The 21,662-nt window shown below is 57.3% G+C and overlaps 1 protein-coding gene and 1 pseudogene across 2 annotated transcripts in view; both read right to left on the bottom strand.

Annotated features, from left to right (window-relative positions):
- Window positions 1-21,662, bottom strand: part of LOC309974959 (methylosome protein WDR77-like) — a 462,921-nt pseudogene that overhangs the window by 222,638 nt on the left and 218,621 nt on the right. The gene's annotated exons all lie outside the window — the stretch shown is intronic.
- COL16A1 (collagen type XVI alpha 1 chain) overlaps window positions 1-21,662 on the bottom strand; it is a gene marked incomplete at its 5' end in the record, with an annotated part of 49,090 nt that overhangs the window by 14,925 nt on the left and 12,503 nt on the right. The window contains 29 exons of the mRNA XM_082862223.1: window positions 511-564; window positions 1,119-1,172; window positions 1,747-1,800; window positions 3,528-3,572; window positions 4,446-4,490; window positions 5,265-5,351; window positions 5,432-5,473; window positions 5,559-5,675; window positions 7,790-7,822; window positions 8,046-8,099; window positions 11,721-11,774; window positions 11,907-11,954; window positions 12,136-12,195; window positions 12,897-12,923; window positions 13,015-13,068; window positions 15,172-15,240; window positions 15,789-15,842; window positions 15,928-15,963; window positions 16,270-16,311; window positions 16,529-16,582; window positions 16,690-16,812; window positions 17,129-17,236; window positions 17,462-17,497; window positions 18,278-18,409; window positions 18,708-18,752; window positions 18,875-18,910; window positions 20,745-20,789; window positions 21,153-21,263; window positions 21,339-21,374. Coding sequence (XP_082718349.1) covers window positions 511-564; window positions 1,119-1,172; window positions 1,747-1,800; window positions 3,528-3,572; window positions 4,446-4,490; window positions 5,265-5,351; window positions 5,432-5,473; window positions 5,559-5,675; window positions 7,790-7,822; window positions 8,046-8,099; window positions 11,721-11,774; window positions 11,907-11,954; window positions 12,136-12,195; window positions 12,897-12,923; window positions 13,015-13,068; window positions 15,172-15,240; window positions 15,789-15,842; window positions 15,928-15,963; window positions 16,270-16,311; window positions 16,529-16,582; window positions 16,690-16,812; window positions 17,129-17,236; window positions 17,462-17,497; window positions 18,278-18,409; window positions 18,708-18,752; window positions 18,875-18,910; window positions 20,745-20,789; window positions 21,153-21,263; window positions 21,339-21,374 — 1,755 coding nt within the window. The remainder of the gene's footprint in view (window positions 1-510; window positions 565-1,118; window positions 1,173-1,746; window positions 1,801-3,527; window positions 3,573-4,445; window positions 4,491-5,264; window positions 5,352-5,431; window positions 5,474-5,558; window positions 5,676-7,789; window positions 7,823-8,045; window positions 8,100-11,720; window positions 11,775-11,906; window positions 11,955-12,135; window positions 12,196-12,896; window positions 12,924-13,014; window positions 13,069-15,171; window positions 15,241-15,788; window positions 15,843-15,927; window positions 15,964-16,269; window positions 16,312-16,528; window positions 16,583-16,689; window positions 16,813-17,128; window positions 17,237-17,461; window positions 17,498-18,277; window positions 18,410-18,707; window positions 18,753-18,874; window positions 18,911-20,744; window positions 20,790-21,152; window positions 21,264-21,338; window positions 21,375-21,662) is intronic.

Genomic DNA, 21,662 nt, shown 5'->3' with positions numbered 1-21,662 from the left:
GTTGGTCACAGACTTGGGTTCAAGTCCAGGCTGGGCCCTAGTTCACTAACTAGCTGCAGGACCCTGGGTGAGCCACGTCACTTCGTGAGCCTCCGTGTCCCCATCTGATGACCGCCCCAGCTCCAGTGCTCAGTGTGGGGCTGGGGACAGGCCGGGTGGCAGAGTGGGGTCCAGAGTCCGGGGCCTGGCTCTCCGGCCTGTGGGCGTTGCGGGGGGGGGGGGGAGGAGGTCCCCTGCCTGCTGACTCTGGCCCCCTCCCCCCAGGCAGCCCCTCCGCCAGTCTCCACGAAATCTGCCGGGATTCTCCTCCTCGCAGCTTCCGCCCACGCAGCAACCAGCCGGCAGCGCTGACTGCTTGAGACGCAGCTGGAGCGACTCAGGGGGCCGGAGGGCCGGGGTCACGTCTCCCGTTCAGGGGCGGCTGGGAAGCTCTCCAGGCGGCAGAGAGACACCGGCCATTTGAAGCCCTTCCTCCCGCCCCCGCGGAGGGAGCTGCCTTCCCGCACTCACCGATTCTCCCTTCTCTCCCGGGGAACCCCCGTAGCCGCGCTCCCCCTTGATGCCCTGACAGGCAGCAAAGAGAGAGAGAATTAGCCCCGTGGTCCGCCCGCCAGGGGCACCGATGCGAGGGGTGGAGACTGCAGCTGGCACACACACTTAGACGCAGAAGGCGCCCCGGGCGAGGCTGGGGGGCCCCTAGGGGTGTGCTGCTCCCGGAGCGGAGCGGAGCGGGGGCGCCTCTGCGGCCTCCCACCGCCACTCAGTGGAACGGGGGTCACGTCCTCCTAACAGGCGCCTCCGCTGGATCTCCCCAACTCTCCCCCGCCCCTGGGGAGGCAGACCTCTGTCCTCTCCTAGTCTGGGAGGCTCCGGGTGCTCTGAGAGTCTGGCCCTTGATGTGCAGCGACTGTGGTGGGCCCCCCAAAGCGGAGAGGGAGGCCAAGCTCCACTACCAAGGGGGCTTATGGGGTGGGGGGTGCCCTGGACGGACAGCCTGGCAGAGACACCAGCTGAAATGCTCGGAAAGGAGGGAGCCCGCTGAGGATGCCCAAGCCTGGGCCGATCCCGATCACCACCCCACGGCTCGGGTACCCCCAGACCCGGCTCCCCTTACTCACAGGCAGTCCCGGGGGGCCCATGGCACCTGGGTAGCCAGGTTGCCCTGGAGGACCCTGCAAAGAAAGGGAGACATGATGGACCAGCTCCCCAACATTTCTGTCCCCATCCCTGGCTATGAGGGCTGCCAAGGCCCGACAGTCTGGAGCTGCCCCTCAGCAGGTGCCCCGGTTACAGCCTCCACCTTGGGCCATTTCCCCCAGACCCGGCTCCCTTCGGCTGTGATCACCACCACAGTCCTGGATGCTGATTGCTTGAGGCTGCTCCCTCCAGAGCAGTGCCTGTCACTTTCTAGCGGAGCTGAGCCAGAGGAGAAGGCCCAGGACAGGGAATGATGAAGACCCGGGTGGGGGCAGTGGAAGGGACATGCTGAACGCTGCAGGAGAAGGGAGGGAGAAAGCCCCCAGGGATGGAGGTGTTTGCCCCTTACAGGGAGTCAGGGCACATGGAGATCAACTTCCTTTGATCCTGAGGAATCCCCCGATACTGAGGGAATCAGGGCTGAGTGGCAAAGAGTTTCAAGAGAAGGAGTCCACCTCCCACCTTCCACGCAGCAGCCATCCCAGGGGGCCCAACCTCCGTCTCCCCAGGGCTCTTCATCTACCTCCATCCCCTGCTGCCTCCGCTTACCGGTTCCCCCTTCTCTCCTGTCAGGCCCCTGAGGCCTCGCTCTCCTTGAAGACCCTTGGAGAGAAAAATCATGAGAAACTGCAGGAGAGGGCAGTCTCCACTCAGCCCCTGACTCCTCCCTGCAGCCCCCCAGCCCTCTGTCCCCATTCTAGGCAAAGGTGGGGGGCTACTGGTGGCCCCCCTAGTGTCCCCAGCAAAGTGACCATAGGGGGTGTGCCCAGAAGGGTAACTATCAGAGGTGTAAATCCCCACATAAGGGTGCCTCTCAGAAGCCCCCCAAGACAGGCCACCACAGAGATGTGCCCGCCCAGTCGGGTGACTCTCAGGTGGGACTTCTCAGGTGGCTGCCATTGGTGTGCCCTACTGTGACCACTGTCTGGGGTGCACCTTTAGGAGGGTGACACATGTGCTCCCCCTGAGGGGCAACTGTCCAGAGAGGTGTCTCTAGAGTGATGCTCCCCATCAAAATGTATCCCCAGACTCCCAACACTTACCTCTCCAAGCCCCCGCCCCAGCCAAAAATCACATGCTTTTAGGGATGCTGGGGAGGGACACGGGAAGGCTCCCTCCAGAGCAGTCCCTGTCACTTTCTAGGTGGAAAGGGATATCCATCTCAATCAAAGCCAGAGCCCCCATCCCTCCTCACTCCTCGCCCTGGCCTTCGCGGATGCACTGCACCATTAAGGGGCCGTGTCTGCCCCTTCTCCCTCGTGCCCTCAAGAAACGGCACCCAAACCTTTCCACAACACAAGACAGATGGCTAGACGCACAGATGGCCCCTTCACCCAAGCAAGCAGAAACAGACAAGGTCCGGCCAGGATGAGGACGTGGGGGCAGATGGAGCTGTGACAAGGAGAGGCCTTGCTCCCTGAGCCTCCTTCACCAGGCCTGGGAGGAGAGGAGCCAGGCCCCAGGAACACGAACTCTGACAAACAGGAGGTTAGTTTCCATGGCCCAGGAGGGAGCAACAGTGAGGAAGAGGACGACGCAAACATACTTGTGGCGATGGTGAAGGCAGAGCAATTAACGACACCCGGCAGAAGGAGGTGGCCAAGACGCTGGGCACAGAGGGGCAGGGCCCCACGGCACCCAGAAGCCCGACCGCTGGCATCGCGCGCCCAGCCCCGGAGCAGACTGGGACCAGAGCCAAAGAAGAGGAGAGGAAGAGGAGGAAGTTTCCTCTAGGATGATGGGAAAAGTTGCAAGCGTGGCCGCCCTGAAATCCCTGGGGTGCCTCTGGACAGCCCTGCCAAGCAGCAGGGCAGCAAACCTGTGCCAGCCTGCAGTGTGAAGCCCTAAAGCTTTGGCATCTCTGCCGGGCTCTGGGCCAGGTGGCTGGCAGGGCCTCAAGAACTACTTTCAGCAAATCTTCAGTCAACACCAAAGGTGGGAGAAGCAGGAGGCAGAGTGAGAAGGCAGGGATAAAGAGGCCCCTAGAGGCACCAGCTTAAAATAAGAAGGTAAAATAGCTCTGGAGGATTTAGGGGGAGTGATGTGTGACTGTGGGAGAGAAAAAGGGAAACGGAAGGGGGGAGAAGAGAGAAGATGAGAGAGAGAAAGCAGAAGAGGGAGAGGGGGGAAACGAAAAGAAGTCAGAGACTGGGAGGCCGTCCAAGCTGCTGGGACCTCAGGGAACCTGTGTCGTTAGCTACCGAGCCTGAAGGGGGACAACGACAAACATGGAGGGGGGAGGCCAGGGCACGACAGGAAGGGAGACAAGCAAAAGCCACAGAGACCTGGCTGGCAGGGGAAGGGGAGGTCGAGCAGCGCTAGGTTCTTACAGGCAATCCGGGGGAGCCAACAGCACCAGGAAAACCTGGGGGGCCCTGGTGGGAGAAACAGGCAGGTCACAACTCAAAAGCACAGTAACCCTGGGCCACAGTCTGGGGCTGAGAGGTCACGGGAGAGGAAGTCATGGGAATATTTTCAAGGCAGCTGGAAAAGAGACTCATCCCAAGTCTTGGCCCAGAAGACATCTGCTCCTCGCCTCGGCTCCAGGAAGAATGGCTCTGCCATCCGTAGAGATGCGCAACAGCCCCCCAGAGTCAAACCACCTGCCCAAGTCTGCCCGAGTTCGAGTGACTCCTGGTGCCAGAGTGGAAGCCCATCATGCCTGTTACCTGACCTCCATGAGCCCCCAGGTGGGGGCTCCCTGGTTCTAAGAGGCTCCCACCAGCTATTTTTGTTTCCTCCAAAGAAAGCATTTGCAGTTCTTCCAGGCTTTCCTAGTCACTTCTATGTTCCTGCCATATCAACACCACAGAGGACTCCAGGGTACATGCTCCTGGTCTAGCCTTTGTAGGCTTGTCTTAGAGATGGCCCTACAGAGCGATAGAGGGCCGCTCCATCTCAGCCCCTGGCCCCTGTCTGAAGGTTGCCACACGCTTTCCTGGCTGCCCAGACCATGAGCCATGAATGCAAAACACAGCAGGAACGGGGCTGCAGAGACAAGGATGCGCCCTGAGGGCCTCCTCTAAGCAGGACCACAGGCAGAGCGGGGCGGAGCAGGTCGGTTCTGGGGATTCGGAGGTGGGAGGCCACAGTCCCCGCAGATGCTCTGACAAGGGAAAGGGGAGGGAAAGGAAGTTCCCTCTTTCTGTCCTGCCCAGCTTCCCGGAGCCAAGGCAGCAGAACGGTGTCTGGCTTTACAACCCCTCTGAGAGCCTCTCAAGCAGGCCAGGAAACCCACAGATACTTACAATAGGGCCTGGAGGACCCGGGGAGCCCCTCATGCCGGGCGGACCCTGCAAAGGAAGCCAGGGAATATGGATGAAGAGGCTCAGGCCCACAGCGCCCTGAGGTCTCCGCAGCCTTCCTCCCAGCCTGCCACAGACCAAGTCAACAGGCAGTGCTGTCAGAGCAGGATGTTAAAGCTGACGTTAAACCTTTCATTCGGTTCATTCAATCATCCAACAAACATTTATCGAGCAGCTATTACGCACTGGGCACTGGTCCAGGGGCTGAGGACACAATGACAAATGGAACATTGAAATCCCCACCTTGTGGCGCTTACATTCTAGGGAGAGGTGGACAGTAATGCATAGAACAGAGGCTGGCACACAGGCGGTGCTCAGTAGACACCTGCGGTGTGCTCCCAAATGAAGGGAATACAAAGGATGCCAGACAGTGCGGAGCGTGGGGCAGAGAGAGGGACCGGGCTTTGAGCACGGCTGTGGGAGTTCTATTTTAGAGAGGGTGGTCAGGGAGTGTCTCACTGAGAAGGCGATATGTGAGCAAAGGGCTGAAGGGGTGAAGGAGCGGGCCTTGGAGGAGAGCTGCAGGCTGAGGAAGCAGCAAGGCCAGGGGAGGAAGAGTGGCCCAGGGCCCAGAGCTGCGAGGAGGCCCGGGGCCAGGAGAGCAGGTGAGGCCAGAGCAGCGAGGGGCGCCGGTGACCTCAGGCCTCGGAGGGCCCGAGAAGGCTTCCGGCAGGAAGGAAACTGCCCTCGGGAACTGAGAGCCATTTAAGTGGAAACTCCAGCTGCCTCGGGGTCCAGCCCAGGCAAGGGCCCTGCTCTTACCTCTTCTCCTCTCTGGCCGGGCAGTCCTGGAGCACCGGGCAGGCCGGGGCTCCCTGCACAGCCCGCATCTCCCTCGCCGTTGTCTCCCTGGAGTGGGATGGACGGTGAGTGTGAGAAGCCCCATGGGGCTCGGGGCGGGGGTGAAGAGACGACGGAGGCCCACTCACCCGGGCCTCCTCAGCCCTCGGCCGCTCCCGCTCCGTGAAGCACTGCGGACGACAGCCAGAGGCCCGGTCAGCAGGGGCAGCCAGGAGCTCACCCTGCACCCAGGCCACCCCGAGCCCAGCCTCCTACCCGGGCGCAGCTGTCAAGGCCTGGCACGCCGGGGTTGCCCTGGTCTCCCTTCTCTCCACTTTCCAGGAGGGCGGCCGGGTGGGCCGTCTGCCCCTGGACACAGTCCCCGCAGATGCTCTGATGAGAAAAAGGGGGCGGTGGCGTGGGGCCCGGGTCGGAGAAGGCCAGGGTGGGCCGCATGGGGGATACCCACTCCGAACTCAGCCAGTGGCATCCTGCTGCCCGGCACCCACCCACTCTCTTCCTCCCCAGCCACATGTCTGCGGCAGCTCTGCTGTATCCTCAGGGGACCCGATCCCAACACTGGCTTTGAGTTTCCTCCAGGAAGAAGCTCCGGTAGGGCCAAGCCAACGCCACTTTCTAGACAGGCGTGTGGGAGGAGGCGGAGGGGCCCGCGGAGGGACCATCTGTCCCGGCTGTTCCTGCAACCTGCACCCAGTGTGAGGACACGCCACGAGGATTTAGACTGAAAAGGGCAGCTCCAAACACCAGCTTCTCTGCCCAAGGGAGCAAAGCAAACAGCTGCAGGAGGAGCCAGGCCCTTCGCAGACAGCCTCTGGGATGGGGCCTGCCCTGCACTTCCCAGGGGACCCCGGCTGTTACAGGCTCCCCAGTGGGCCGGGCCTGAAGTCTTCCTGACAAGAAAGTCCTCCTCTTACCTGGAGGCTTTAACCTCTTTGGGTCACAGACCTCTCTGAGAGTTTGATGGAAGCTGTGAGTCCGCTTCCCCTCAAAACAAAACCTACTAGTGAAAGCTAGACTACAATTTCAGAGGACTCGGGAGCCTGGCATCTATCCACGGCCTGGCGGGACGTCCATGGGCCCCTAGAGGAGACGCGGCTCCACCTCCACTGTTCGCTGCAAAGCTCAGTGATGATGGTTGTCATTTACTCAGCACCCACGGTGCCAGCGATGGTGGCAGGCCTTGCCCATTATCCCATTCAACCCTGACAGTGCAACGAGGCAGGCCGTCTTACAAGCACTCTGGAGATGAGAAAGCCGAGGCTCAAAGAGACAGCATGACTTGTCTAAGGTAAGTGGGGCCCTGGATTGGACCTTGGCCTGTCTGAGGGCCAAGGAAGCGCTCTGTCCACAGGCCCAGGCTTCCTCTGGGCTGTCGGTGCCCATCTGACCCCTTCTCCAGACCACACTCAGTTCCTGTGGGGGGCCCTCCGTGGAGCACTCGATCAAGAAGCCATCAGACGACAGGTTACACAGAGAAATGTCGAATCCTGCATTTGGAGTCGCATAATCACTTGCCCAGGGGCAGGACTTGGGGAACCCTGGCTTGCCAGAGGCCTAGGGCAGAAGAGCGGGGGGTTCACTGCCACAACCCTGCCGTGATCCAACCCGTAACTGCTGCCGGAAGGATAACCAGATCTCAGGCTGCTTCTGGAGATGACTGCTGTGCAGAGCAGGGGTGGGGCAGGCGGTCCCCATGCTCTGCCCTGACCAGGACCGCTGGGGTCGTGGGAACTCCAGGGCACTGACCAGCCAGTGCTAGAAGCGGGTGACCAGGACAGGGGCTCTGGAGGCCAAGGCGTGGGAGGGACCCCAAAGGATGCTGAGCTGGAGGAGGGAAGAGTCCTGATCTGGTCTCTAGAGGTAACTGGGCAAGGAAGGGCTGTGTCACCCGTGGTGCCCAGCGTGGGAGATCAGACCAGGCCACAGCCCTCGAGCGTGGTCTTAACGCTACTGATAGATCCTGGCACAGGCCGACTCTCCCTTCAGGCCCCAAGTCCCCTTTCTTGCCCCACTAGAATCACCTCTCAAATCCCTTCTCCTCCCTGGATTCTTTCTGGATTGAGCAGAGGACAGCCGGAGCCTTCTTCCAGGCCCCTACCCAGTCCTATCATAGAACATAACCTTCGCAAATCCCTGCCTGACTGCCCTCCAGGTGCACGTTCACCTTCCCTGCCCTGCCCCCATGTGACCTCACTGGCAACTGCTGAGGGCAGGTCTCTGAGTTCCCACTGCCCAGATCACCCCTGGCCACCTGGGTGCCTTCACAGGATCCCTTCAAACACTCGCTCAGCAAACACTGACTGGGGGTCTCTTCCAAGCCGGCCCCTGACTAGGCCCCCTCAGCCAGATGCCTGGTGTGCACGGTCCCCACAAACAGCCCCATCTGCGGTTCTCTGTGTGTGGTGCGACGCAGCTGAGCGCTTACTGCGACGATCCCCTTAGGGGAGCCCCTGCCGGTTCCTACGCCCTCCCTCTGACTCTCTTACCTTAAGGACGTGCTGTTCAATGGGCAAGGATCCCTGCAAGAGATAGACACGAGGGCTCAGAGGGCGAGTGGAAGGGGGACGGAGACTTATGGCACCTGGTGGAGCCTCGGGAAGCCACATGGCATCCAGGTTTCTCCCAGCCTCGGAAGACGGAGGGAAGAGGGACCCCCACAGCAGCTAAGGGCGCTAGCATGGCAAGCTCAGGCCTGGGAAGAGCAGGGGAGGCGCTGGACAGTGAGTCCAGGCCGGTACCTACCAGCTCTGCAGTCAGCCCAGGCTGTCCTGGCAAACCGTTGTTCCCAGGCACTCCCTGCAGCCAAGGAGAGACACGGGTGAGTGGACACCTCTCTCTAGCCCGCAGGCCACCCAGATTCTTTCTCACCATCACCACTGCCCCTCCCCCTCATCCTGAAGAGCTGAGAGCCCTGGCTGACATCTATTCTCAGCTCAAAAGTCTCCAGGGGCTTCCCTGGTGGCTCAGTGGTTGAGAGTCTGCCTGCCGATGCAGGGGACGCAGGTTCGTGCCCGGGTCCAGGAAGATCCCACATGCCGCGGAGCGGCTGGGCCCGTGAGCCATGGCCGCTGAGCCTGCGCGTCCGGAGCCTGTGCTCCGCAACGGGAGAGGCCACAACAGTGAGAGGCCCGCGTACCGCAAAAAAAAAAAAAAAAGTCTCCAGACTGTTTGTAGGGGGAGCTGAGGAGGCCCAGAGGTGTGACTCACCCCCACAAAACCAGTCCAAATGATTTCTTCCCCTGCATGTTAGGGCGGTGGGTCTTCTATATAGTAAATAACTATTATTTCTTTCTGTGCTAAGTACTTTTCCTATATTTTCTCATGTAATCACCACAGTTGTTTTGGTGAGGTAAGTGTTTATCTCCATCTTAAAAACAAGACGAAGAACTCAGAGAGGCAAGCAACTTGCTCAAGGTCACAGGGCGAGCAGGGCACAGAGGTGACATTCAGATTGAGGAGCACTGGCTTCAACCCCGCTCTTAACCACGATTTCTGCATCATTCCTCAAAAGACATTCCCCAGAACACGCATGCACACACAGGGTAGAGGCCTGGGAGTCATACCCATCTAGGTGCAAATTCTTACTAACTACCTGTACAACTTTTGTCACGTTACTTGCGGGGAGGTGGGGGGCGGGGAATCTCTGTGCCTCAGTTTCCTTTTCTGTAAAACAGTGGTAGTTTGTGCTGAGGCTTAAAGGAGATCACGGCTATAAGGAGCTTAGTACAGAGCATGGCACGAGGGATGCTCACGTTAAGTGTTTACCACCCAGACTCTGTTCCCCTTACAGACTCACAATGCACATCTGCATATTAAATGCTCCGTGGAGGCAGGGAGTACGTTCGGTTTTAAATCCCCAGTGCCCGACCTGGAGGAGGCTTGCATCCCATACATGCTGAGGGAACGCACTGCTGCTCACTCCGCACACGGGATTTCCCTGGCCCGCTCTGAGAGCTGGCCTCCCTTCAAGTCCCAGCTCCCAGCAATAGAACATGTTACCCTCCCTGGCAGCCCACCCGATTTCAGGCCAGGATCCACCAGGCCTGAGTTAGACCTGGAGTCGGTCTCCCCCGGCCCCTCCTGCACCTCCACGTGCAGTCACCCAGCCCTGGTCATTCCGAGTCCTCAATGAGTTAAGAAGGCAAAGTGCTTAGAACAGCCCCTGGCACAGGGGAAACACCGTGACCGTGTTAATTCTAATTATGCCCCTAAATTATCATTCACCCCCTGCCCCACTCTCCGTTGTCTGTGTTAGTTCAAGCCGGATACTTTGTGATTTTCTTTTCCTGCGCGCCCAGAACTATACCTCCCACTTGTTTTACTGTAGAAGTGAAGAGCTACCCGTGCACTGTCTACTAGCTATAGAGCCGCACACTTCTTAACGTCTGTAGGAGTGGATGGGGATTACTGGAGCTCTGGTTGCTGTCTATCTCTGAGCCCGTTCCTGCACCTGAAGAGAGGAGCTGCTGGGCCCTCCCTTCCTTGAAACACCCTGCCTGGCACGGGGCAGGTGTCTGCAAACAGCAGCCTCGGCTTGGTCTCCAGCACTGGTGCCAGAAGAGGACTCTGGTGCCTGGGACCAAACTCAGTGGCGGTCACTCTTTTCTGCCTCGTTCCCCCAACATGTCTTGGCAGGGTTCACGTGACATCTGCGTGCGCTTGTTAATGGGTCACTTTGAAATGACTCTCACACTTCTCCAGGCAAACCGCAAGCCCCCTGCAGCCTGATGCCTGTTTCCTGGCAGTGCAGCAGAAAGCCTGGACACTTGGTAAAGGTGTGGCTGGCCTGTGGGGGACACAGAGTTGGCTCTAATTCTGAGCTCTCAATGAGACAGAGAATTGGAATACTGACAGAGGCTCCCATCAGCAAAGGGGGCCCACCAGAGCAGATTCTCAGCCCAGGGTGAAAGGGGGTATATATAAAATCATCAGGGCAGGGGGGAGTAGTTTGTTAAAAGCTTCCATGCAGTTATGCTCTGCCTTTTCGGGTGAGACTCACTCTTCCAGGAGCTGGGAACCAGACACACAGAAGCTACTGTCTATGCCTCCTAGGGCCTCTGGGAAGTGTGGCCTGGCGTGCAAATCTTGGGGAGCCACCCTGCCAGGCAGTGGAGGGCAGAAGAAAGTGCCCTGCATGGGAAAGCCCCAGCCCAGCACTGCCAATTCATAGCTGATGACTTCAGACAAGATATTTCACCTCCCAGAAACTCAGCGTGCCCAGCTGTGACTTAGGGATCCACCGCCTTCCTATTGGAGTTGATGTAAGGCTCAAACAAATGCGGGAGAACGGATGTAAAATCGTAACAGTGGTTGTTGTCATAATGATGGCTAACGCCTTCCGAGCATTCACTATACGCCAGGCAAGGTTCTACACATTTAGCATGCATTCACTTGTTTAATACTCACAAAAGCCCCATGAGGTAGGTCCTGTAATTACAATATCTCCACTTAACAGACGAAGGAACTGAGACACAGAGAGGGTAAGTAACTTACCCAGCATCACAAAGCTAACACGTAGCAGAGCTGTGATTCAAAGTCAGGCTGCCTGGTCCTGGAACACACACTCTAATCATGATGCCACAAGGACCTCAACTCCTACTGCTCTCCCCTCACTCCCTGGCCTCCTTCCTGTTCTCCAAACACGGCAGGCATGTTCCCACCCCTGGGGCCTTCGTACCTGCTCCCACCCCTGGGGCCTTCGTACCTGCTCCCTTGTCTATCTGTCGGGAATACTCTCCTTTGCAGGCTCTCCCCTCATTTCCTTCAAGTCTTTTGATTTTTTCTTTTTTCCTTTTTTTCCTTTAAGTCTTGATTTAAACATCCCCTTCTTTTCAACACTTTTCTCAAATATCTTCCCTGGGCTCTCCCCATTTTCTATCCTCACTCCCTGCTATAACCTTCTTATCAGGACATATACTATATTTTATTTATTTCTCTTGCTTATCGCCTGTCTCTCTTACTAGAATGCAAGCTCCCAGAGGGCAGAGATTCCATTCTGTCCACTGCTGTATTGCCAGCACCTAAAACAGTGCCTGGAAAATGCTAGGTGTGCCAAAATTCCGTTGCATGAATGAATGTTGAACGCTGCTCCAAAATGGTGAGCTCTGCACCAGTGTCCAGGATTGTTAGCTGACCCAGGTTCTGGGTTCCTGACAGCTGACCAAGGCCCGAGCTTGACACAGGTGTCAGTGGGGTACCTGGGCTACAAGAACAGGGCATTCCTCAAAAAAGGTCTGGGAGTACACACAGCCTGCCCTCGGGGACCAGTGCGTCCTCCGTACCACTCTGGGAAGCGGGAGCACGAGGAGTGAGAAGTGACACATACAAGCGTTGGGGCAGGGGAGCGGCACACTTTGGGTCCAGCACAGAGCATGCGCCCTGTTGCCTTGACCCCCCTCTTCTCTTCTCCCTCTTTACCTGAAGCCCAGGCGTTCCAGGGGGGCCTGGTGGTCCGGGAATACCCGGAGGACCCTGAAGGAGAGAAGAAACCATCAGACCCAGAAGAAAGTTCTGCCCCATCGCTGGGGGTGCCGGCGTTAGGATGCGCAAGCCTCGAGGCGCGGGCGGACAAGAGGAGAGACGGAGGAGACAAGCGACACACACCTGCGGGCCCGGCTGCCAGGAGCTGCCCATCCAAAGTCCCGGAGCACCCTGGGTGGGAGTGGGGATCACAAAAGAAGGGGAGAGGCTATAGGCAACGTCCACACCAAGCACAGGGCTGCGTGGGGACGCAGTTGGCTGGGGCGCAGGGGCCTATGTGTCTTGGGCACAAGGCCGGAAGCCAGGCCTCACCCCCAGGCCGGGGGTGGGGAAGGCTCTCGGCACCACTTACCGGCATGCCAGAGAAGATGGGGTCCCCTCGGGAGGGGCAGGAGCACTCCCCTGGCTCACCCTGGAAAGAAAAGAGCCTTTGTCAGCAGGGGGTGAGGATGGAGGACCCTCTGGAAATCAACAGCTGGGAGGCAGGGCAGGCTCTAGAGATGGAGAGGGCAGGGTTTAAATCCAGGATCGGCCTCTTTTGACGGTACCCTTGGGCAATCTGTTCAACCTCTCTGAACCTCAGTCTCCTCATCTATAAAATGGGGATAATAATACCAAATGCATAGACTGTCATGAGGATGGAATGGATGAACGTATATAGAGTTCCTGCTATGTGCCAAGCACTCAGCCATCAACAGCTCTTGGTGTTACTGCATTTTTAGCGTAGTCATTGTCTGCTGCTGCGTAAGTATGCAGCCCCATTCCCCTTGGCCCAGCCTGGCTTCCATGCCCTTCTCTCCTGGTCCCTCATATCCCTGTCCTCTCACTAGTCCTTCTGAACTCAGTTCCTTCCCCTGTCCTCTAACTCAGCGTCCATCTGAAAATGTAGCTTCCTCCCATGGGGGCCTTGGAGCTCTCTAGGTCTCCTGGGATGCTGACCGAGCCCTGGGCCAGCAACGAGGGAGCCAGTGGGTGGCAAGGAGACCAGGATGACTCCTCAGCACCCATCCTTCAGTCCAGGGCTACAGCCAAGTGCAGAGGGCCCCCTGGATGGCAGAGCTCCAGGGGCTGCTAATTTCCCCAGAGTATTGGTCACAGGTCCCTGGGACTTACCTTTTCTCCCTGCGCTCCCTTTTCACCCTGCGGGGAAGAAACACAGGGGGATGAGTAGATAGGGGTGTGGAGAAAGAGCCAGCTGTGGCTTCCTGCTGCCCCTTGACACGGTACTCACCAGCATCCCTCTGGCTCCTGGAAGTCCAGTCTGTCCCTGCTGCCCAGCAGGCCCCTGAAGGGAGAGAGCCCAGGGTCAGTGGACGAGGCTGGACAGCAGCCAGCCATCTGGCCTGCCAGCAGGGGAGGGTGATAGGACAAACAGAAGCAGCGCCAGGCTCCCCTGGAACCCACATCCCAGTGCCCACGTCCTAGAGTAGGAGACTGAGGCCCAAGAGACAAGGCGAGGAGGAAGGAGGAAGAACACTGGCATTTCCCCAGCACTTTCTGGGTGTCAGGCACTGGGCCAAGCACCTGTCAGGGCACACTGGATGGAATCCCTACTCCCAGCCCTGCAGGATGGTATTGTTCCATTACACAGGTGAGGAAACAGAGGCTTAAAGACATTTTGTAATAGACCCAACAGCACAGCTGCACCCAGGTCTGTGCGGCCCAAAGTCCCTGCTCTGTCCTCTTACCCTTTAGTGTTTGACACAATTCTCTCCATCATAAAAGTTCTCTCAGTTGATTTAAGGAGGAGACAGGAATTTCAGCCCCGGTTTGTCAACAAGGAATTGAAGGCCCTGAGAGGCTGTCACTGGCCTAAGGTCACACAACGAGTGAGTGTGGCGCCAGAACTGGGAAACCTCCCGGATGGGATTCAACTTGAGGGAAGACGGTCTGGAGAAGTCAGCAGGGCTTTCTGATGGCTGCTGTCCTGCGGGACAGGCCACCTTCGCACGTGGGACTCAAAGCTCCCTGAGGACCAGGGCCGCCTTCACCTTCACCTCTGCCTTTACCGGGAGCTCCCTGGGACAGGCGGGGACACTGACTACCCAGCTGTGCTAGGCAACCACACGGACGGTGGGGACTTGGGCAAGGCTGCGGCCCCTCTAGGCTTCAGCGCACCCTCAGGAGGAATCCATCTGTGATTCCCAAACTGGGCCTGGAATTTCTCTAGGGATCCATAAAGACAGAAAAGATACAGTTCACGGGCTATTTTCAACATTACCAAAAGCCTAGGAAAAATTATACATTTGCCCACAACCTGGCATGGCACAGGCTGGCTGAAAGGTAGCATTTCTTTGATTTAGGCTAGAATTATGTCATCTTAAAAATTCTAGTGTGTTCATGTGGAGTCGAAGCTAGCTATTATACAGGTCTTTGATGAATAAAAATGAGGAAGTGCGTATATTATTACCTAATCTATGCAATTTGTTCAACAGACACATCTTTCAGAGCATGGGAATCACTGGTGGAACAGCAATAAAGGGAGGTCCTTGAGGGTAACACGGTTGAAAGTGTTGCTGGTCTAGATAGATCTGTGCGGGCTAGTACGGTAGCCAATAGCCACATGCGGCTACTTAAATTTAAAATAGTTAAAATTAAATCTAGGGCTTTCCTGGTGGCGCAGTGGTTGAGAGTCCGCCTGCCGGTGCAGGGGACATGGGTTCGTGCCCCGGTCCAGGAAGATCCCACATGCCGTGGAGCGGCTGAGCCCGTGAGCTATGGCCGCTGAGCCTGCGCGTCCGGAGCCTGTGCTCCGCAACGGGAGAGGCCACAACAGTGAGAGGCCCCTGTACCGCAAAAAAATAAAAAATAAAAAAAAATAAATCTAAAGTTTAGCTCTTCAGTCACACTAGCTACATTCTGAGCGCTCGACAGCCATGTGGGGCTGGCGGCCACATCTCAGGCAGGGCAGAGAGTTCTATTGGGCAGCACTGTTTTAGACGATCCCAAATGACTCCAAGGTTTGAAGTGCAGGGTGGCGGGCAGAACATATGGGCTTTGAGTCAGACAGACCTGGGTTCAAGTCCCGGCTCTGTCTCCTCACCCTCTGGCCTTCAGTTTTCTCATCTGTGAAATGGGGATAATCATAGCCATTCCCTTACGGGGCTGTTGTGAGGATTAAGTGAATCTCTGTTTGTTTAGAGCTTAGCACAGGGCCTCAGCACCGTCACTGCTCAAAAACTGGTGGTGTTCAATACTATCATTCTTCAGGGGCTCCCCCCATACAGGGCGATCTTCCTTCTCCCAGGCCGGGCCAGGCTGAGGCCTCTCTCCTCCCGTCCCCCATGTTGCTGGGATGGGCAGGGTCAGCCCCATGCCCTCTTCCTGGCAGCAACGCCCTTGGTCCAAGCAACATCCCCAGTGTGGAACGCGGGGGGCGGGCCCTTACCGGAGGCCCAGAGACACTGGCACCAGCAGGTCCCACAGGCCCAGTGGCTCCTTTCACCCCTGGAAATCCCTGTGGAAGAGAGGGTAGAAAGGTTGCAGGGCCAGAGTTTAAAGCTGGCTACAATCCAGCAGGTGAGACCAGGCCTTGGGCGGCCCTCTGACGAACATCCCTCAGCTCCCATGTCTCCTGTGCCCACTGCCAGGACATTCCGAAGTGTTATAAGTCTAGAGCCCAGGGCTTCCCTGGTGGCACAGTGGTTAAGAATCCGCCTGCCAATGCAGGGGACACGGGTTCGAACCCTGGTCTGGGAAGATCCCACATGCTGCGGAGCAACTAAGCCCATACGCCACAACTACTGAGCCTGTGCTCTAGAGCCCGTGTGCCACAGCTACTGAAGCCCATGTGCCTAGAGCCCGTGCTCCGCAACAAGAGAAGCCACTGCAATGAGAAGCCCGTGCACCGCAATGAAGAGTAGCCCCCGCTCACCGCAACTAGAGAAAGCCCATGTACAGCAACAAAAGACCCAACACAGCCTAAATAAATAAATAAATACATAATAAAATAAATAAATTAAAAAAAAAAAAAAAAGTCTAGAGCCCAAGCAGGCAGAGGCTCACCTTGGCACCCTTCTCTCCAGCAGGGCCAGGTGGCCCCCGAGGTCCCAGAAGCCCCTGCAGATGGAAGCACACTTAGTTACCTCTATCCTAGAGTGGCCCCTTCACCTGCCCATCTCCTCCAGGCCCGAGGCAGACGTACCTGAATGCCAGGCAAACCCTGGGCTCCAGGCTCCCCCTGCAAGTCAGAAAAGGCAGACTGGGCCACAGCTGCCCAAGCCAACCTGCCCCGCCGGCAGACCTGGTCTGGGGTGGGGTGTCGGCCAGCCCAAACTCAGGAGAGCTCCCCAAGGAGACTCTGAGGGTCAGAGAGGGGCAGGGGGTCAAAACCAAAGTCCCAACAGAAACAACCGCAGGCCAGGGCTGTGCCCTTGAGCGTCTGGAGGCAGGCAGAGCTCTGGGGTTTGGTGCGCAGGTGGGAGTGAGCAGCTGGCTAAGGGAAGTGCTGGGAGGCAAGCAAGCAAACGTAAGGCTGGAGACTCACCTGGGGCCCCTGGACTCCCACTCCTGGAGGCCCTGGCTCTCCCTGAAGAGGCAGAAGGACAAGCCTGCGCTTGAGATTCCCCACTCATCCTTCTCCCCTGTCCCAGCCCCTCCTCCTGGACCTCCTCCACCTCCGCCCCCTCCCTGCTCTGCAGCTGATCTCCATTCCCCTCTCCAGGCCCTCCGTCCCCAGGCGCATCTCCGCATCCACGCCCTCACCCACACAGAGCTGCAGCCCAGGCCCTCACACTCACACACACCTGTATGCCCTTCAGTCCTGGGGGTCCTTGAACTCCTGGTAGACCAGGCTGGCCCTAAAAGACACAGGTGAGCCATGGGTCCCCTCAGGGGAAAGGGGGCAGGAGGGAGAGAAGGAAAGCCCAGGGAGGGAAGGACAAGAGGGCAGGTAGCCAGAACTCACCGGTTTACCAGGCCGGCCCACGCCTTCCGGCCCCGGATCTCCCTTCAGGCCTGGCTTCCCAGGCGGTCCTGCCCTGTCGGTCAACGCCCCCTGCAGGCTGGGGCAGGCAGTGCAGCCATCACCCTGGTCAGAGAGGGGCACAGCCAGGAGCTCGTGAGCCAGGCCTGGCAGCCAAGCCGGGAGGAGACATCGGAAAGGGGATCCTTGTGCCCTTCTGAAAGCTCTGCCCCTCCACTGACCCCTCCTCAGCCTGGGATATCAAAATCGGCCCCTGACACGCCTAGCTCTCCTCCCTGCCTCGGAGAATAGCCGAGGCGCCTCCACCCAGTGATTCTGGTATCCCCTGAGGCTCACAGCCTGACCCCAAGTCCTTCCCCTCACTAGCTCTCAGCCTAATCTCTTTCTGCTCATGCAAAACACTGCGCCCTGCCTGACTGACCTTTTCTCCTTTTGGCCCTGAAGGGCCCCGAACCCCAGGCTCTCCCGACAGTCCCGGCCGCCCCATGGTGCCTGGTGTTCCAGGATCTCCGGGATTCCCAGCATCGCCCTGTAAAGAGTAGGGTTCAAAGAGGGCAGGGGTGATCCAGCTGGAGTAGGGTTCAAGGAGGGCAGGGCACGGTGCCCTCTTGGGACCTGCAGGCACCCAGAGCCCTTCACTGGGGCTGGGGGCTGGGCAGGGAGTGGAGAGTGGGCACGGGGCAATCAGGAATAGGAGGTGGGGAGGGCATCTGAGAGGAGGTGGTGCCCACCCGTGCCCACCAAATTATCTTACCTTCTGTCCCTTCAATCCATGCTCTCCAGCTTTGCCCTGAGGAGAAAGCACTTCCAGCACCCATTCACTTATACTAGACACCCTTAAGTGTCTGGCACTGTGTTAGACTCCAGCAATATACAATATACAAGACAGAACAAAATCTCTGCTCTCATTCTAGTGAAGCGATATTCAAGAGAAGAGACTTGCGCCAGGATCCCTGCTTGGGTGATCCTGGGCAAGTTACTTAACCTCTTTGTGCCTCGGTTTCTTTATCTGTCAAATGGGGACAATAAAAAGAGCACAGGCTTCTCCCTCGTAGGGTTCTTGTGAGGTTAGACAAGCTGATACAGCTGATATACGTGAAACAGTGCATGGCTCATGAAGTACGCTATGTCAGCATTCACTGCTACTAGTAAAGCAGTAACAATAATAATCGCCACAGTGGTAATTATCATTTCTTGAATGCCTATTGTGTGCTGCTAAGTTCTTCACACACATCGTTCCTAGGCTTTACAACAACACCGTGCATAGGAAACAGAGGCACAGAGAGGGGAAGTAACTGGCTCAAGCCAAAGGGCTAGTAAAAGGCAGATCTGGACTTCGAACCCAGGTCCACCTGGTTCCAGGTTGGTGGTCTTTCTGCACAGCCGGCCATGCTGTGTCCCAGGACGAAGGGCAGAGGCCTGTCAGGCCAGCTCCCTCTGGGGACAGAGGCACTGACCCCTCCACACACTCTCACCTACTCCCCACTGCACAGGGAGCCTAGAGACCCAGGCAGCCCCTGTCCCCCTTAAGCCCTGCCTGTATCCCACCTCCACAGGCCCCAGAACTCACCTGTTTTCCTGGCAGGCCAAAGCCGGGATGCCCAGGCTCCCCCTTCTTTCCGGGAGGCCCAGGCAAGGCCAGCACGTGGGTGTCCCCTTCCTGGTGCTTGGACAGGGCGCTGCATGACTCACAGGGCTCCCCCTGCCAAGCAAGGACACGGAGCTGGGGGACCCCAGGCAGGTTTGGAATCTGGGGCTGGGGACTGTAGCCCGGCCTGACGTAGCACCTGTGCTTGCCAAGGGATATCCCAGGAGACATTGTGGGAAAGCAGGTAAGAAACGAAGGTGGGGGCCAAGGCCTCGGGGTCCTGACATCATGCTAAGGAATCAGATGTTACCCTCAGGCAGTGGGGAGCCTCGGAGGGTTTGAAGTAGAGCGGGATACGCGTGTGTTTGGGAAGCTGGCACTGGCCGCGGCGCGGGGAACGTCTTCAACTTACCTTCTCCCCCTTGACGCCTGTGGGTCCCGCTGGCCCTGGAGGCCCCTGTGTGATAAGAAGCCGTGTGTGATGGCCAGCATCTGCCTGGGCCGTGCTGGGGCCTCTCATCTCCCCGCGTCCCACCTTGTCCATCTCCCCAGAGCTGTTGGCATCCAAAGCTCACTTACCAGACCGCCGGCTGGCCCTGCCTCCCCGAAATTACCCTGAGAGCAAAGCAGAGAACACAGGGTCAAAGTGAGGAGGCCACTCTAGGTCATTCCCAAACCCCAAACTACACAAATAACCCCTTGGGACCCCCAACTACCCCCCGCATTTCCTGGCTAGGGAAACTGAGACCCAGAGAGGGAAAGGGATTTCCCCAAGGTCCCCAGGGGAGTCTGTGGCCAGCCTGTTTCTGTCCCCAGCCTCACTCTGCAGAATCCCAGCCCCACCCTCAGCTCTGGCCCAGCACGCAAAGATCACGAATTCATTCATCCAACAGTCACTCGCTGGATGCCTGTACCCACTGTGCACTCAGCGAGGTGCCAGTAGGTAGCAGTGAACAGCACAGACAAACACACTTGTGGAGCTTACACCCTTGTAGGGACACCAAGAACTTTTAAATAATTGTAACTGAATAGCGATGAGTGCTGTGAAGGAAATAAACAGGGTGATGAGACAAAGCAGGCGGGGGAAGCCGTTTTAGACAGGATGGTCTGGGAAGTGTTAACCACAATTATTATCAGAAAGACGAGACAGAGGCCAACCAATGAAACAATAGGGGGAGGTAGAGAGGAAAAACGTTCTAGACAGTGGGAACCACAAGTACAAAATCTAAGAGGTGGGAACATTCTTGACATATTCCAGAAAGTAAGGAGGGCAGCACATCTAAGGCACAGGAAGTGGGGAGAGGAAAACCAGATGAACCTTCAAGGCAGGCAGGGCCAGGTGTCCAGGGTCTTGTTAGGCATAGAAGGCCTTCAGTACAAAGTCGAGTCATAGAAGTATTTTAAGCAAGGAAATAATGTAACCTGAGGGTTTTGTTTTGTTTTGTTCTGTTCTGTTCTGTTCTTTTTTTAACAAAGCTCCATTAGCTACTGGATGAAAAAGTTTAAGAGCTGCAGTGGCCACAGGCAGGCCAGCTGAGGGGCTGCTGCCACCATCCCAGTGAGAGACAACGGGACCCAGACGAAGTGGCGGTCGTGGAGGTGAGCAAAGCAGGTGGAGTTGAGAGAGGTGCTGTGGCAGAACTGTCAAATGGAGGAGATGATGTGGAGATGGGAGGAATCAAGGATGCTGCACCGTTTGGGGTTTGAGGAGGTTTGAGGAACTCGGTATATGCCATTTACAGAGATGGGGGGACCGGAAGAGGAAACAAGTGTGGGGCGGGGGCACAAAGCTCCTCTGAAAAATGACAGGCGCGATTTGCCTGGTAGAGCGGAGTCTGAACGTCCTACACTATTAGTTCAACGCTGTCATTTGTCTCCAATGCAACCACAAATACAAACGTTCACATGGCACTGAAATGGAGTAACCCAGCCGAGCAGGGAAGATGACCAACTCTGGAGCCACGTTCCCTGGACTCAAATCCCAGGTCTGCACCCAAACACCCATGGGACTTTGAGCAATTTACTTGGCCTTTCTGGACCTCTGTTTCCTCATCCATAAAATGGGAATAATGGAGTACCTACCCCATGAGGTTTTGGGAGGAGGAAACAAGTCAATACACCTACAAGCCCTTGGAATGCTGCTCGGCACAAAGTAAGTGGTAAAGAAGGGTTATTATTATTTTATTATAAGGTAGTCTTGAATGTACTTAATTGTTTTGGATTATCAGTAAATTAAAAATGCAACACTAAGGAACTTTCTTGGAGAACATGCGGGCTCTCAGAAATCAATTCTTTGACTCCAGTCTGCAAAACACTGATGAATTTCTTTCTCTGTGGATTTACAGTTTGATCTCTTGTCTATGTTGTCCCTATTCCCCGTCCAGGGACCCCCTCCCCTGCCTCCCGGCCAAGAAGGCCCTGGTGTTCCTGACGTCTAACCAGGTCTCACCTTCTCTCCTTTCAGCCCTGTTGGCCCTGGAGCCCCAACTTTCCCCTGAAAAACAATCAAGTCACAGTCACTGCATCCCCCCCCACTCCCATCCCTCCAAGACTCCATGGGTCCCAGTGTCCACCCAGAAAGAGAAAGGCCAGCTCAGAATTACAAATCCCACAACCCTGCAGGTAGCTGGACAACTACCTCTGTTATACAGATGGGCACTCAGAGGTTCTAAGAGGGAGTCCCGGGGCAGTGCAAGGGTGGAGGGAGACACCGGGCTACAGGCCTGGAGAACCTGCCTCAAGGCCTCCCTCCTGGTCTCTGCCTTGAGACCCAGAGCCTAAGCAGCCAGGGAGGCCACCAGTGTGGCAAAGATGGGCTGGCCTGGCCTGGCCTGGCTAGGAGGCAGCAGTCACTCACCGGAAGGCCAGGCAGACCGAGGCCAGGAGGGCCCACATCTCCTTTGGGCCCTACAGAGGGCCCAAGATGTTGGGCTGCTACGGCTGAGCTGCAGGACAAGCAGGACTCCCCCTGCGGAAGGAAGAAAAGGGATCAGAAAGGCTCCCAGTAGTCAGAAGGCGCCAGCCAGAGAACAGGGTCCCTCACCTTTTCTCCTTTGAGGCCTTGGATGCCAGGGTCACCCTGCAGGGAGAAAAGGTTTATGGGCTGAGAGACTGGGTATGTTGGGGCACCCCAAATTTCCTAGCCATATATGAGGACAGCAATGTCACACACCACAAACGCTTCAAACACCGAGGGGTCCCAGGGGATTCAAGGTCAGCACCCCAGAGCCGGGGCTCATCAACCCATGTGACAGATGGAGGAAATGAGGCCAGGCTAAGCTACCCCGCCAGAAGTGCCGGTACGTACCCGATCACCCTTTTGTCCACCAGCTCCCAGGCCCTGCTGACAAAAAGGGTCAGTGAGGGA

Source organism: Leucopleurus acutus (genome assembly GCF_964270905.1).
Source record: "Leucopleurus acutus genome assembly, chromosome: 2".
Classification (NCBI taxonomy): Eukaryota; Metazoa; Chordata; class Mammalia; order Artiodactyla; family Delphinidae; genus Leucopleurus; species Leucopleurus acutus.
This window is presented reverse-complemented; position numbering and strand designations above follow the sequence as displayed.